Genomic DNA, 16,109 nt, shown 5'->3' on the forward strand with positions numbered 1-16,109 from the left:
TCATCGGGTCCTTTCGGGGTTATGGGCACAGGAGAAAATATAAATTTCCATACTCGAATTGCCGCACCAAAGAACCAAAAATGAGCTGACTTTAATGTGCGGTAATGCAACATTAAAGTGCAGATTAACCTTCAATGAAATAAATAAAAAGTTGATAAAAAAATTGGACTATGAATCATTTATTAAACATGGATAAAGAAGTATTTGTACGATATTATATTACAATTTATTTTTATTAGCATTATAATTATTGATTAAGTCATATGGCATTTTTCCAAGTGTAGGTCAGGTAATACCAATTAACAAAACGCCGCGTGGCACGAACTCGACCCCAAAAAATATATATATGGGCGGGCATATAGAGCCCACTTGACTCGATTCCGCTGGCATCTGTTGGCTCTTGGCACCCAAACCCGTCTGCCCGCCCAGCTTTTGGCACTCGGTATTCAGCTTTCAGATTTCAGCATCCAGTTTCCAGCTTTCAGTATCCAACTCACAGCTGCCGCTTACATCATTAACGGCATCGTTCTTCACACACGGCAACACATTAGAACACTTTAAGTTGCAACTAATGAGACTCCAAAACATAATTGTTGGCATTTAGTTAGATGAGCGGCGCCAGGTTGACACACACTTGCACTCGAAAAGTGACACGGCATGAAGATGAAGCAAATAAACAGCAACAACAGAAGGGGCGGAAGGGTTGAGTGGCACTGGATGTGGTGTCGGGACTGGGAGGCTGAGTGGGTGGTTCGAGGTGGGACTGGTCAGGAAAACGAAAACAAATGCACCTAATGACACAATTTCTCACAGAGATGCCAGGACGAAAAACTGGAGCATGAAAAACTGTTATACCGGCGAAGAGAAACTCGCAAAAATCCCCGACATCTCTCTCTCTCTTTGGCATGCAAGTTCGGTTCTTACGCCGAAACGGATGCGGCGAATTCCGGAAAATCCCAGACAAGTCGGGGGCCAAGAAATCGTTTGCCAGTTGAAAAGAACCAACAAAGCGAAGCAGTTCTGGCCAAGCCGGCAAGTGTGACGAAAAGAAAAACCGAGTGACGACGCGTAATTGTGAAGCGCGTGAAACGAGTGATCAGCGAACTCGGGCACTCTGCATTGAGAATTTTCAAAGGAAAGCCTAACGGAATTTTCCACAAAACTAGGTATGTTTCAGGTCTGCATGTCCCTTGAAAATTAAAGAGTTACGCTTCAGGAAAAATTCAGACATCACGTCTAGGTTTCACGTTGCAACTTGTAACCTAGTTTTTTGTAGTAATGCCACCATGTGTTCGCATACTTCCAAGTGTTCGTGAGTGTGGCGCGCTTTTCTTGCACTTTCTGCTGGCGCGCTGTTTTCCGCCTCTTTTCCTGTGCATTTTCTTGAATTTCTGACGTATAAATTCATGCTTCAGCCCCCCAAAAACTCGAGGGGGGCAAAAAAAAAAAAACCAAGAACATGGAAAACAAGAAGGCAGCTCACTGAAAAGTGCAATGGCAGCCCGGAAGCGGCGGGCGGGCCACTGTGATTTGTATGAATGCTGCCATTAAGCTGACACGGCTTGAATACGCCCCGCTCCGCGTTTTCTTCGTCGGCCAACGAGGCGAATGCGTAATGTGAAACGAGATCCCAGCACAGGCGGCGTATTCGCTATACATGTGCCAGGAATAAAAAAAAACTTTTAATCTGTACGCGTATTACACAAAAGTTTGCAGACCCCCTCCACCGTGAATTCAATTGCCATGAGTTTTATTTAGAAACAAATGGTGGCAGACTTTTCTGCGTTTCTTTCGCTGTTTTAAATGACATGAATTAAGATAACAAATTCGCAGAACACAGAAAACACCAAGCCGAACTGAGCCAAAGTAAAATGAGAAGGAAAACAGGGCCAAATGCTGGGAAACTTTTTTCCACCGAGACAAAAGCCCGTCAGGAAATTGTAGCGGAGCGCAAATAGAAAAGCCGGCAGCAACAACAATTGCTAATACTTAAGCCAAAGTCGCGACGCTGTCAAAGTCAGGAAGCTTTCTGGGGGCAGCCTGTTTTTCCCTGAAAAAGTCTAATAAATTAAGCAATTTACATGAATTGTCGTTTGCTGTGCAGCAGCATCGTCCTTATGTATTCCCCACTTTCCAGTATTTCCCGAGATTCCCTTTTTACCCGGCCCCGTTCGCAAGACAACTCATTTGTGTGTCGTGGGATTTGTCAGGGGATGAGGGGGAAAAACTTTGCCACTCGCTGACAATGATTCAAAAGGCAGGTAACCGGAGCAAAGCCCGGCAATTTGTTTAATTTCATTACATCTCAGTACGCCAGTTGAATGTTGTTTTGCAGCATGCGCTTATCTCTGCACATTTGCAACTTTTTCCGGTCCCATTTTCATTTCCAGTTTCGCCAGCTTCGACTTGTTGTTTTTATTTGGAAATGAAATTTATGTGCATATTTTGGCCATTTGTGACTTTGAGTTGTTTTTCTTGTTGCATGCTCGTATAAATGTCAACTTGAGTGCCACGGGCAGTGAGCATATGTATGCCCCTTCTATCTCTAAATATATTTATTTTTTGTTTCTTTGTATCTAAAAGTTTTCTATGCCCCCACCACCCCACAGATAACCGGCAACAGTTCAAAGTTTCTTTATTTTTCCCCCATTTTTGTTTCTGTTTGTTTCTATTTATTTGTTGTGGCAGGGGTGGCGGAAAAGTTTTTCGTTGGGAGGCTTAGGGCTAATTTTTCGCTTAAAGTCAACATGTGGCAGAGGAACCTAATCAAACTATTGATTGTTTGACGGATTGTGGCAGCAGCTGGCAATGTTTTTATTGCGAAAGCGACAGGTAAAAGTTGCCAGCGCCGGGAGAAGTTTCCCTCATCTTGGCTTTAACTTTTCGGGAAAAGTTTTACGCTTTCCCTTTTGGCGCCACAGGAAATTGATTTCTGATGGCCCCGAACTCCTTTCACGAAATGGAGCCATCACGCCGCATCGCATCACTTTGTACTGCTCTTTGTGTTCAGTTGGATTCGATTTCGCCGGGGGACAGACACACCGGTTAGGTGTTATAACCCCTTTGACATGCGTAAATATTTTTCCTGCACTCTGCTTTTTCCCCATTTTACGCATGCTCCTTATTGATTTTGCATAAGCAGCAGGGCGGAGCGGTGTGGGAAATTGAATCTCACATAAAACGCTGCAAGTACTTTGCATATAAAATCAAGTATACGACACGTTGGCCCCGCGCATCTATGTCTCGGAGCTGCGAAGCTGTGGGCGCAAGTGCCAGGGGAGAGATGTTTCAGGAAGGTGCCAGATAAAACCGAACATCTTGTTTTTTGTTAAGAGCACCCAGCTCTAGCCCGGTCAAGAGGACAAAGTTTTCCCGGTCTCAACTTGCACTTTGGCACTTAATCAACAACGAAACTAAATGCGGTCGGTGGTCTTTGGTTGAGAAGTGCTCATGCTTATGCCCATGACAAATGTGCAAATATTCACTGCCCAATGTCCAGAGTGGCCCAAAAGGCCACATGCAAATTGAAATGCTGTTGAAAACATTTGCCCAATTGCATAAAGTTTCAGTTTGCCCAAAATTTGCTGAAGCACCTGCTACTCTATTTACAGTGAGATAGAAGTGAGATAAGTAGATGGTACTCACGACAGCACAAAAGGGGCCGAATTGTTTTTTTTTTTTTTAATTCTGGTAATTGAAAACCAAGCTAAGGAATTAATCACTTAAAATAGAAGAGAGAAAAAGTTCTTTTTACCAAACATGTGTAGCTCCTGTGTTTCCACCTTTCACTTCGACTCGGGACTACCGAAAATGTGTTGTGTTCGTTGCATAATTATTTTTTTATGCTCAGCGAAACACACGCTTTGTCACATGCTGTGGGTAAAATGGCATTTTTGCGCTTATTTAAGCCATTGCATAAATTTCAACTGAAAATGAATGGCAAACCGCACACACACTCGTGTGTGTTGGTGTGTATGCAAATTTACTCTGTGGCTGCGGGGGAAGTGGAGAGGGGCTTTTGCGAAGAGGGTCCTGGGGCAAGTGCAGGAGCCAGGACCGGAGCATAATGTGTGCTGGCCTTTAGCAACCAGACAGACGTGTTTCAGACATTTAGCATATAGCCACACACACACACATAACAAGAGAAGGCACACACACATCGAAGCAGGCCCACCACACACACATGCGCACGCTTCAATGTCAAAGTTGTCCAAAGAATGTGTGCGAAAATATTTTGCGAAATAAGGCGCGAATGAAAAATTTATAAAATATTCAAATAAGCACTTCGCATTTTAGCACCACGATAAGGAAACACTGGAAAATGGCGTACTGCCCTCATAAAAATATCTGTGGTTGTCGCTTAAAAAATTACACAAATATGCAAAATTTTAATAAAATTAAGCGGGGCAGAGTATTTATGGAGATTGGCTATGGCTATGGGGTGGGCCAAATTCGCAGTCAAACTTTTTTTAAATGCAAAACCAAAGTCCTCAAACTTGGGCGGTAAACGCAAAAACGTTTCCATTCGCCGAAAATAAAATGATAAAAATAACGAAGCAACAAGAGGAGGAAAACTATTTAAGTTTTAAGCGTTTGACGCTTTACAATCGCAAAATGTCGACACAAAGTTTCACACGCATACCAGCGTCCTTGTTTTCCCGGGAAATGGGCAAAACGACAAGCTGAGCAGCGCATCACTTCATTGCCATGTTAACCCAAAGTCATAAAGTCAGGGATAAAATGCAAAAGTGCCGAAGTTTTAATTTAAATTTGAGCAGCTACGCTGGCAAAGCAGATAAAAAATATGATCTCTCAAAAATAATACAGAGACGGAAACTTTTGTCAGGCCAAGCCCTTTTCCTTTTCTCCTCGCGCTTCCCAAGTTGCCAATAACTCAGCGCGCTTCACTGATACTGAAATTGAAGTTTCAGGCAAGATGGTAGTGCACATAAAAAAATAGATAATTAAGTCAGCTTACAAATGAAAATTTTGAAAATTATAAAATATGTATATTGTAAAATCAAATGAGTATTTAAACTGGCAGAAGAATTATATATTTTGGATCTTAGGGAACAATATTAATCCTATTAATTACTTAAGACCACTTTCTTGGTAGCATTTTTCCTCTGTGTGGAAGAAGCTGCGGTGGAGAAAGCTGAGTAAAATGGAAAAGAAAGCGCCGCAGAAGAGTTACGATGCCTTTGAGTAAAACACTTTCTGCGGTTGCCCAGAAAGCCGCTGTCGCTTTCGAGCTGCGCTGAGCGTTATCTGCATAACTCATACGCACTGTGGCCGCCTAGTTTATTCGAGAGCGGGGAACAGCACGAACAGCCAAGAGCTGCAACTGCAAATTTGCAACACATGGCGAAGTCCTGCCACTACCACTACACCCTCGCACACACGGACACATGGTGCGATTTAAGCTTACGTAAATATGACCAGACTTTCCAGCTTTTCCTCGGCATTTTTTCATTCTCCTAACAACATTTTCCCTCGCGCGACTGGCTTATCGACTTGGGTTCCTGGCAGCTAGGTAAACTCCTCGCCGCACGACTCGGGTATTATCTATGCATGAGTGTTTTTAATTTCTCCCCGACCATATAACGATTTTTTGCACTGATGCCCTGATTAAGCTGCTGCTTCAAAGTTGTTAAGGGCCAGTGCCCGCAGAAGATTGCACCAAGTTCCACACCTTAGTTATTGATATTACGTTCCCGAATCCTTAATGGTGATGGAAACTGTGCACAGTAGTTAAGGGTGTATGAAAATCATTTGTGAGTGAAGAACTTACCTTAGTTATTAATATCTGTTTAAATAAGAAACTATACCGCAAATTATCAATATTTAAAAACGGCCATCAATTTGAGTCATCCAAACTTAACTCTTTTGCAAGCTGACCTCAGCTGTCGCCATCCATCAAATGCCAACTGATTCTTGGCCACCAGAGAGTTCTTCGCCCACCCAGGGCTATCCATTTCGTGTGGCTCACTCATCTCATTCACGCCCACGCAATGAATGAAAAGCCAAGGAGTTCGTTTGAAGAAGGAGCAAAACAACAGGACTCTTTATGTTTCCCACACCATTTTCACGCCAGTTTCCATGACGCACTGAGCGAGTTTTCCCCGCAATGAATGGTTGAATGACAGGCCAAATGAATGGCACTGTCGGGGTGTGTTCTTCTTTTGGATGGGGTAATGGGTATCGTGGCATAGTGGTACAGTGGACACAGGAAGATCCGTGTGACTAATGCAGGGGCATGGAATTGACAGGCACCATGCTCCGACAGCCCAAGACAATGGGCAATAAAGTTCCGAAGGCTAGCACTACAGAACGATGTGCAACAGAGATGCGAAGTCGGTCATAATCTCTGGTATATTTGTACTATCTCTCATAGTCTGAATCCCTCGTTATGGAACTTAACAACAACTTTGTTGTATAAATATATTGATGTTGTTAACTATTTTCAATTCTCTCATTTTAATTCATTACTAAGCATCACTGGTGTACATGCTCAATACAAGAGAGCGACAAAATCGAAGTTGGCAAAATAAAAGTTGGCGTCTAAGGGATATGTTGGCCTACTTGCAGCAATCGCAAGGGAGTCGTAAAATAGCAGCTTGTAGCGACCTTCAAAAGGGTGAACTTCAACAAGTCGCAAATCATTTAATTTGCCATCGAAGAAAAGTTTTGGGGTAGAGATACTGAAGAACTCGACAAAGAATGTCTGGGTCACCGCAGACAGGTAAACAATGGGTTCTGCGAAATTAAATTGGTCAGGTAGAAATAACAAATGAGAGCTAAAATCACAATTGCGATTGCGATTCTCTTAACTGTCTGAAATTATAAAAAATTGTGTAAGCAAAAATTGGAAAGCGTGAGCTGCAGACGACGAGTGGTTGTCATTGGTATTGCGTCCTCGCATCTGACAGAGATTGGATGTGTGGCAAATGAAAGTTTCACTGCTGATTGAGTCAATGATGATGCCATTAAAAGTCGCAAATTGATGTTTTTGTTTCAAATATGTGTGTGTGAGTGTGTGTATGTCTCCATCTCTGTTGGCTTGTAACTGTGTGTGCCAATTACAAGCATTAGACTCTGTTATTCGCATTCTAACAACGGAAACAAGCCAGAGATTTATTTTTGATATTTCCGCTTTGGTGGAGCAGCAGCGGCAGCAAAACATCAGGGAAAAACTTTTTCGATAAAAATGTAAATTTATTGGATATGTGTGACAAACACGCTACAGTATGTGTACACTGGAAAAATGTTTACACATGAAAATAACTAAAGATTTTGAGTTTCGAAGTTTAGACTAGAAATATTAATAGCAACTATACTATCTCTTCTGTAAGTTATACAAAATAGGATTTAAAACACATAAATTTTATTTTTAGTGAGAAAATACTGTGGTGGACTTAATTAAGACGTCATTCGAACGTCATCGAAGTGTCCTGTGTCTTCCTTTTCTTTCAATGTGTATGTCAGACGCACACAGTTATGCGATTCAAATGCGAATGACAATAATGCTCATGTTGTCGTTGATGAAGCAAAAGAAGAAACTTTGAAAAAAGGAGGGGAAAAGCTGTGATCTCTGCTCATCACGCACGACTTGAATCATATTTTTATGGTTTTTTATTGACACATTTTGATATGCCAGTTAACAACAATTCATTCATTTGGCTTCGAGTTCATCGTTTCTAGTTAGTTTGTTGTCATGCCAACTTACTTTTTAGTAGTTTCACAAGTCTCTTTTTATGTAGCGTCACAAATTATGTACATTCAGCTAAAAACTTTGGGTATTACGTAAAAAAAATTTATCACATATAAGCACATAAATTCCTTTGTGAGGCGACTTCCAAGAAAATAAGCATATTTGGACATCCTCAAACGACGTAGGTGGCCTAGACAATAGGCGTTGAGCATAAAAAACTTGGCTTAATGCTCAAATTAAGTTATGACCAGGCATAAAAAGTTGCTATAGCAACTCTGCTGCTCAAAGAGGTATTTTGGTAATAAAGGATTCATGAAATCATATATGTACATACATGCTTCTCCTTGAAAAGTAAACTCATAATTAAAATATTACGAAAACAAACAAGCTACTAAAATGGACAACTGCCCTGGAATTTAATTAATAAATAAATCAGGGCACTCAGACAGCCAAACAAAAATAAATAGTAATTAATACCAAATAATTATGTATTTAAGCGTCAAAATAAATATTAACAAAAAATTGAAATGGCGCCACAACACAAATATTATTTCACACAGCAGAAGGTAGGAATTAATGACCAGAAAAAACAGTATTAAATAGCAATTTACATTTATGCAGCACAGAGATGTGAAAATGCATTCGTTGCGAACATCTCAGATGGCAGGGAAAAATGCTCAAAGGAATGCGAAACAAGGACGCAAAAGGACGAGAAGACCGCCAAGGACGATGACAACGTTATCGGGTAGAAATAATTTTCGAACAAAGTCGTCTAAAAGGGGACACAATCGCATTCCCTTTAAATGATTGAAGAATAAAACATATTTTTAAATCAAAGCTGGGTAGGGAAAAAAGGGATCTAACCGCTATTAGGCCGAATTGAGTACGGAAAAGCGGAAAAGCGGTGGGCAAGGCGGTGGTAAATCCAAAAAGGTTACAAATAGCCATCATAAAAACTTTATTTGTGCAAAGGATTGAAAACAAGAGTCGTCCGAGGGACAAAAGACGACGACGTCCCATGCATGCCAAAGTCGCTGTCTCACTTAACTCGATTTTACACTGAGCGAAAATAGTGCATTACTTATGTAATTCCCAATTTCTAAAATAATGTTTAATGCACATACAAAGATTAAAAGATTAATTGCAAAGGATTCAGAACTCCATATTCCGCCCTGATAGTAACCCATATATTATAAAGCACTTGTATTGATAAGATCTAATGACATTATTAGTTGCATTTCTTCCGGTGTTAAAACCAATAATATGGTCAAATGGGGGTGGCATGTGGATGGGTTGCGTGGTTTGGGTGGTAAAGGTCGACAAGCGTGTTTATTGTTGTTTATGTGCCATGATGCTTTGCCCACAATTTGCAGTCCTCAAACTCCCCTTTGATTTTCGTTATTCGTTTCGTTTCGAAACGGTTCGGTTTTGGTTTTCAGTGGGGCTTTTGTGATTGCCTTTGTTTGGCGTTGTTAAAAAACATTTATGCGCCATTATTAAAAGCAATGCGACACCCACACACACACACACGCTCACATGCACACATGTTGCTTATTGTTGTTTACAAGGTTATAGCATTTGATTATTGCCTGGGATTAAGCTATAATTGCGTATCGCATTTCGGTTATTTGCTTCCATTCCACGTCCGAGAATCGGTTAATACAGATGGGTGTTTGTGCCGTTGGTAGTGCCAAAGATATCGAAATCATTAGCGGCCGCAATATGTTTTGATGATTCCAGCTGGATCCCTTAAGCCCTTGCATTTGCCCTGGGCTCCGTGTAATGTATTATCTTGATTTAGTGGCCGAATATGTGCCTTCTTAAAGTGGAAAACCTCTAAATTTTGGATAGACTCAATCAGGAAACCGCACACACTGTAGCCAAAATATCCCTCGTATATGTGTGTGTGCAGAGCAGCTGGAATTGGTTTGAAAATTTCAGGCATATTTGGCAACGGGTCATTAAATACGGAAATTGAGTCAACAAAAGCCAAAGACGGCAGGAAAGGAGCAGGAAGGATATATACAAGCCACTAACACACACGCACTTTACCCAGAAAAGCAAATACAGTTGGGGCCATTCAAATAGTACCGAAATTAGAGATATCTCTAGCGTAGAATTGAAATAATTTGATACGTATTAAAATTAGTAATAAAATTGTTCATTAAATGTATTTATGAGACAAAAAAAGACTATAATCATAAATTTATCTCCATAGAGAACAATTTTCTATAGGAGTTTCCGTATAATCGAACATTTGAATTATATCAATGGTTATGAAAGGATTTCTATGTTTTGCGATAAATGCGCTTTTCAAGCCACTATTATTACCGATGCTGTACTAAGCACATGTGTATACACAAAAACACCCACAAAAAAAACAACAAGTAGGAAGTTTTATTTTTGGCCTGCTTCGGATCGCTGGCAAAAGTCAAGCTATATAAAAGATGCCCCGAATCGGTAACTTGTTTTTGTTGCCCCAGCCGCCTGGCTTTTGATTATGTAACTCTCGATTTTTAGGGACCCCAACGAAGCATAACAGATGCAAACCTCACGAATAATTGCCGACAAGATGGAGAAAAGGTCTGCCTTCGATTGGCTGCCAATAACAGAACAGGAGCAGGACTTCTCGGCCAGAAAGGACACGAATGCGTGTACATGTGTGGCCAACGAGTGCGCATATGTGTGGGTGTATGTGCTGGAGTCAAAGGTTAAGCTAAGCAATGTGTTGATTGTGGGTCAAGCGTGAAAGAGGTCCAAGCGAATTTTCTGCTACTATATTTAAATTGTTAATTTTGTGCAAATGCTGCACTCGGAAAGTGAAGTATAAGTTATATAAATTGTATCACTATTTTATCTTCAGTTATTTCCGTTGCGATACAATATTCTTCATTTGAAACCACAATTTTGTAATTAAACTAAAAATATTTCATTTAATTAAATATAACATTTCAATCAATTAAATTCTCAAATTCATAGAAAAGTTGTGCGCTTCAAGCCGGACGTGTTCTCAGTGAATTGCTGATATTTTCCGGTTTAGGCGAACAGCTGAACACTTTTGTGGAAGTGGCGTTTGCCAGAGTCTCCCGTCAGCAACTTTGGGCCCCCAAACTTGCCTGATAAACAAAGCAGCCTGCCATTATGTTGTACAAGGCAATGCGAATAGCAGGAGGCTCCTCCTGCCTTATGCCGGCGAATTACTCACCCACCCACTGAGCCGAGTGGGAGTTATAATTGAAATAATTTCTGGTTATTTAGAACAATCAGCACAGCAGGTGGGTGGCAAACTTTGGTTCGGTTCGGTTCGGTTTTTGGGGCTGTGGCTTAGTTGGGGATAGTTTATCCAACCTCCTAAAAATCCATACATACGTACACATTCACATTTCCGTTGCGCCCGCTGTGGCTGAACAATTGCTCATTAAACATAGGGGATAATTTATCTGTCGGCAGATACAAGTACGTTCTACAGAGAAGTTTAGCTTATTTCGGTAGAAATCGTTATGAATATGAATGGATAGGTATCCATAGAACATATTGTGGTCGACTAATTGCTTGAGGTTTTCCAAATGGTTATCAGCAAAGGTACCTTATTAGTAAATCTACCTTATTACTGCATACCAAATAATTGCTTTTCACAATTTTAAAAACCAGTTACGCGCCATTTAATTTAAAAGTATTTGCATATAAGAAAATGTAGTCTAGTATATTAACTAGCATAGTTATTTCAATTGCTTTGAACCGAGCCATTAGGTTTATTTAATGCAAACCGCAAACAGCAATGCCTGATTGCAATTGAAAGTGGCGACCATCGTTGGCGGAAAATTGGGCTAATTAGGTGGTCAGGTGGTCGGATGATCACGACTACGGAGCCCATTGATACACTCCGCTATATTCTCGTTTGTGCTGCCGACTTGGTGGCAACAAAGAAACACCCATGGCAACGATGCGGGCACTGGAGTGGCGAGGTATGCAATAAACATAATTAAAACGCCTTAAATTCACGATACAGAATGCCAAGAAAATTAACTTTTCAGCATTGTTGGCGACAATTTCATGCAAGAACTACCGCCGCTGCAGATACTTGTGCCCCACGGCACAACAGGCGCAATTAACATATTTTATCAATCTTTTTTTTCTGGCCTCGCTGCCAGCTCCACTTACGCAATTTAAATAACTCAAGTGGCAAACGGCGCAAAAGAGCAAAGGACACTCGAAGCCACGCAGGACGAAAGGCGGCAGGAAGCCCAAGGAATGGGGCTTCACCAGTCCACGGACGTATGGCGAAGTCACCAGCTCCATAAACACATTAACACTTTGCGTATGGGTGGGGCACATTCGGGTGGGTGACTGGGTGGTTGACTGGGCGGTTGGGTGCCAGGTGATGTGCTGGCGGGTCAAAGTTGGCCAGGCAACATTAAGCGCGCCAAGTATTTTCATTTTTTCACATACAGCGTTGATTCGTGCACTGTGAAAAATCGGACAATTTAACAATTACATCCAAAGCTGGCAGTTTCTTAAGTTAGAAAATTTAAATGGAAAGTTTATATTTTGCTTACTTTATGTTAAAATGCCACAATCGAAATAAGTAAATTCAAATGTATGCAATTTGCTTACGGTTTTAATTTGTCCCGGTCGTATTTATGTATTTTTCTACGTGTCGCTAGGTCTGTGAGCCAACTAGCAAGGTCGCCCGGCAGCGGCCAACGCACGCACTTGGCGGATGAACAGGATCCGCAGGATGTGCGAGAGGCTGCCACATAAATTACACTTTAATTTTGGAGCATTTTTGGCCACGGCTTATAAATCAACCGAGTTCCAGCAAACGCGGCGACGACGACGACAGCTGGTTGGCTCTCTCCGCCGGATTCCCGCCGGCTGCGGGAGGCTCCTGCTCCTCCGGGCTTTTCCTCGTGGAGGAAAGTACTTGGTCCTTCGGCTGAGGGGCCAGGCCACTCGCAATATTGAAATTTCAATTTAATTACATAGAACGAGGGCCCGACCTCAGGCCCATGTGCCCGCAAAATGAGCTGTCGTTGTGGGTCAAAAAGAGTCAGCAGCACCACCCAAATACGCCAACAAAAACAGCTGGGTGGTGCAGGAGCCCGTTAGATGTGCTCACTTGAACTGAACTGCTCGGCGGTTTGGCTTAATTTGTTGAGATAATTGTGCCGAAATTATATTATTATTAAATTCGCATCCGTTAGTCCTTCTTTTTTTCATGCTTATTATGAAAATTGGATTTCAAGTGCTGTGTGTGGGTGTGTGTGTGTGCGGGTGAATTTCGACCTTAGTCGGGGTTTTCTTTCCGTTACGTAATTGGATTTTGTGTGAGATTTGCCAGAGAAAAAAGCAAGCAAAGGAAACGGAAAAGGCCAAATGTTATTAGCTGGGGGTCAGGACCGAGTTCAGGAATCAGTTCCTGAAATTTTGATGGCCAAACGAAGGGCAGGGGATGGCCTGCAGACCCATTGCAATCCTATTTGCGACTCAAGTTCCGCAAAACCATAGAATAACTCAACTCAAAAGTTCCTCAGCAGCACTTTGGCTGGCCCTCTTTGGGCCATTTATAAATTTCGCACGCTCGGCGAATCGCGGATTTGATGCTAAAATGGGCGTGGCAGCCGCAACAACACAATGCACGCGCTTTACTTAACTTTCGGGGCGGGGCTTTTAATTAATTCGCGGGGCATCAAAAGTGGAAACAGAAGCCAGCAGCGCAAAGATTCAAAGTCAAGTTGCCAGGCAAAATCAGCGGAAAAACGCAAAAGCCAGAGAGGAGAAAAGCAAAAATAAATGCGTATGAATTTACAAAATATGATTATGAATAAAGGCCATTCATGCAAAAGGCTCAGCGTCGGACGGAACCGCAAATGTGGGAAAGTTGCCACATGAAGAGGGTTAAATTAAAGGCGGCTTGTTTGGTCGGGTGGCGGGGTAGGGGTTAACCACATGCCGATCATTGGGCGTGCAAAATCAATTTTAAAGCGCATTTAATAAAAGCGCATTTATGCGTTTCTGCGGCAATTAAGTGCTGCAGAGTGCAGCCGACGTTCTGATGCTGCATGCCCCCAATCGGCGCTCGGAAATCGCTGACTTAGCCCCCCAACGCTTAACCCATTGAAAACGGCTCAAGGAGCAGAAATTCATCGAGGGAATAACAGTTTACTCTGATGAGATAACCAAGAATTTCTGTGCGGAAAATACCAATGGCAAGCTCACAAAAAAATGGGAAAAGAGTAATTTGTCATTGAAATTAAATTATAAGCTCATTATTCAGAGATTGGTTTCTCAACTTTTTAATTAATTTAAATCACTTTTTTCATTTACTAAATATTTTAAAATTTAATATATATAATTTAAAATAAAACTAAAGAGAGTATTGTAAATGCTATTTGGAGTAGTGAGTTTCTGGTATATTAAACTGGAAGGTAATCAGCGGTTTATAGCACGTACATGTCCCAGTTTCCTTCTCAATTTTATTGGCGGTCGATGGGTTAACGTAGCTGCCGCAGTAATTAAGCTGATGTGAAAATCTTTGACTTGGCGCGAACGCAGCGAGCGGGCACTTAAATGTTCCACCCGCGGGCAGCAGGAAGAGCCGCCGACTTAATGCCGCAGCACCGCCGATGACATCACAACGTCGCTGCACCACGGCTGTGTGGCACCTCCAAAGCACCACCCCCGGGATCAATGTCATCGACTGCAGAGGCGACAGATTTATGACAATCCGAGGGACTTTGGCCCATCTGGGTCTCATGCTCACCTGACAGCTGATGGCCCGTTTCGGAGCACCGAAACTTTGAAATCAACATTTCAATTTGTTGGCGGCTGACGCTCTGGCAATTTGGTGTGAAAAACTTGTAGCTATTTTTAAGTCATCAGCAGAGGCAGCAGAAACAGGAGCTGCAACAACTGGAGTTCCCCGGCAACTTTTATTGCCCATGTGCTGGGCATGTCTTCGTGCCAATTGCGTCATGGCAGGCGAAATGTGTCAAGTGAGCGGTGACTGATGTGGCGAGTAACAAGAAGTACTCGCACACTGAGCGAAAATTCTGAAAAACATAATTAAACACAATATATTAGTTAAGTTCGTAAATACTGAATATTTGAAGTGTTTATTACGTTAAATAACCGATATTTCTCTGCAAACTATTAAGTTGGGAAGATGGGAACCACTTATTGATATCAAATATAAACAAAATTCAAATTAGTTGCTCTTTAACGTCATGTGTGGCTTACGCTTTAAATTATTTATAGTAAGTGCATATCGACCATGAGATGAGAGACTTAAAACTAGCCACAACCCATCACCACAAACAAAGCCTGAGACAAAGGGAACTAAATCTTGTTACCTATCAATAGAGATTATTTTCATTATAGTTAATTATATTATATAAGATAACTATTGTGGGCTAACACACATTATTGATATTAAATTAATGGATAAATGCAGTAACATTTAGCTACCCCTACACTTCAAATTCAATCGGATGTGTCTCTGGACATATGTCGCATTTAAAATCCACTTTTTTCAGTGTACTCCCCTTTTTCCCAGCCCCATTTTCGAGTTGTGTTGCATGCGAGAAGCGTGCATAAAAATGTTCCATTCAAGTACTGGAATTAAAAGTAACGAGAGCCGCGCTGGCAGGAATGAAAATGTAAGGGAACCAGGAGCCACGAGCCCAGGAGCTTGGGAGCCAGCACTCCAAATGGCGTTGGCTTTATTCCGGCAATTGTCTGAGACAGTAACCTCGCACAGACACAGACACGCGGATGTGTGCTTTGTAGGGGGGGTATACTGTATAGCCAACTCTTGAGCCGCTGTCATTGTCAATGTCTCCAGACAAATGCGCTCGAGATGCCTGAAATGGGGTAACAAGCGGATGGGTTTGAGTGCCCAGGCCATTCAGTGCCATGCCACGCCCTGCCAAAAAATGGGGAACAATAATTTTCGTGAAAAGTGGGTGGCGGTGGGCTGGCTTTTCCCACGCAAATTCGCTGCACGCGCAATGCTAATCTGCTTTTAATTAAAACCAACTCGCACAGGCAAATGTCTAAGAGGCTTCCTGCCTTCAGTTAGCTAATTGTCTTTTGTCATTTGTCTTTTCGGCCAAAATGTGCCAGCGACAAGCGACAGTCAGGCTTACAGCCACAGTTACATATGTGGCAATTCACTCGTCCCAAACGACAATTACAATACAAATGTTCCTCGTCCTGACAGTGACTGTTTTGGTTTGGGCTGCAGAGGTTGAACTCAATAAGTGTATCAGAGCTAATTAAAATGAATAGAATTAAATACAGTGACAAAGGAAACAGGGAATTTAGATGGGGGAAGGCAAAGCCGCTTCTTCAGCCTTCTTTATGTAGGCCGGATACAATTGGCATACATTTATTGTTT

At 41.8% G+C, this 16,109-nt stretch overlaps 3 protein-coding genes across 3 annotated transcripts in view; 2 read left to right on the plus strand and 1 right to left on the minus strand.

The window, feature by feature from the left end:
* Positions 1-216: 216 nt before the first annotated feature.
* On the minus strand, positions 217-871 carry LOC27208759. The gene has a single exon (XM_016184316.3). The coding sequence runs from the start codon at positions 598-600 to the stop codon at positions 454-456; it is 147 nt and encodes a 48-aa protein (XP_016034300.1). The 5' UTR covers positions 601-871; the 3' UTR covers positions 217-453.
* A 109-nt stretch (positions 872-980) lies between these two features.
* LOC6727725 overlaps positions 981-16,109 on the plus strand; it is a 33,132-nt gene continuing 18,003 nt past the window's right edge. Inside the window, exon 1 of the mRNA XM_016176542.3 lies at positions 981-1,166. The gene's annotated coding sequence lies outside the window, so the exon portion shown is untranslated. The remainder of the gene's footprint in view (positions 1,167-16,109) is intronic.
* LOC27207290 lies at positions 12,046-14,707 on the plus strand. The gene is made up of 2 exons (XM_016183007.3): positions 12,046-12,308; positions 12,376-14,707. The coding sequence occupies exon 2, from the start codon at positions 12,432-12,434 to the stop codon at positions 12,687-12,689; it is 258 nt and encodes an 85-aa protein (XP_016034302.1). The 5' UTR covers positions 12,046-12,308; positions 12,376-12,431; the 3' UTR covers positions 12,690-14,707.

This window comes from Drosophila simulans, chromosome 3R (assembly GCF_016746395.2).
Source record: "Drosophila simulans strain w501 chromosome 3R, Prin_Dsim_3.1, whole genome shotgun sequence".
In the NCBI taxonomy this organism is placed as follows: domain Eukaryota; kingdom Metazoa; phylum Arthropoda; class Insecta; order Diptera; family Drosophilidae; genus Drosophila; species Drosophila simulans.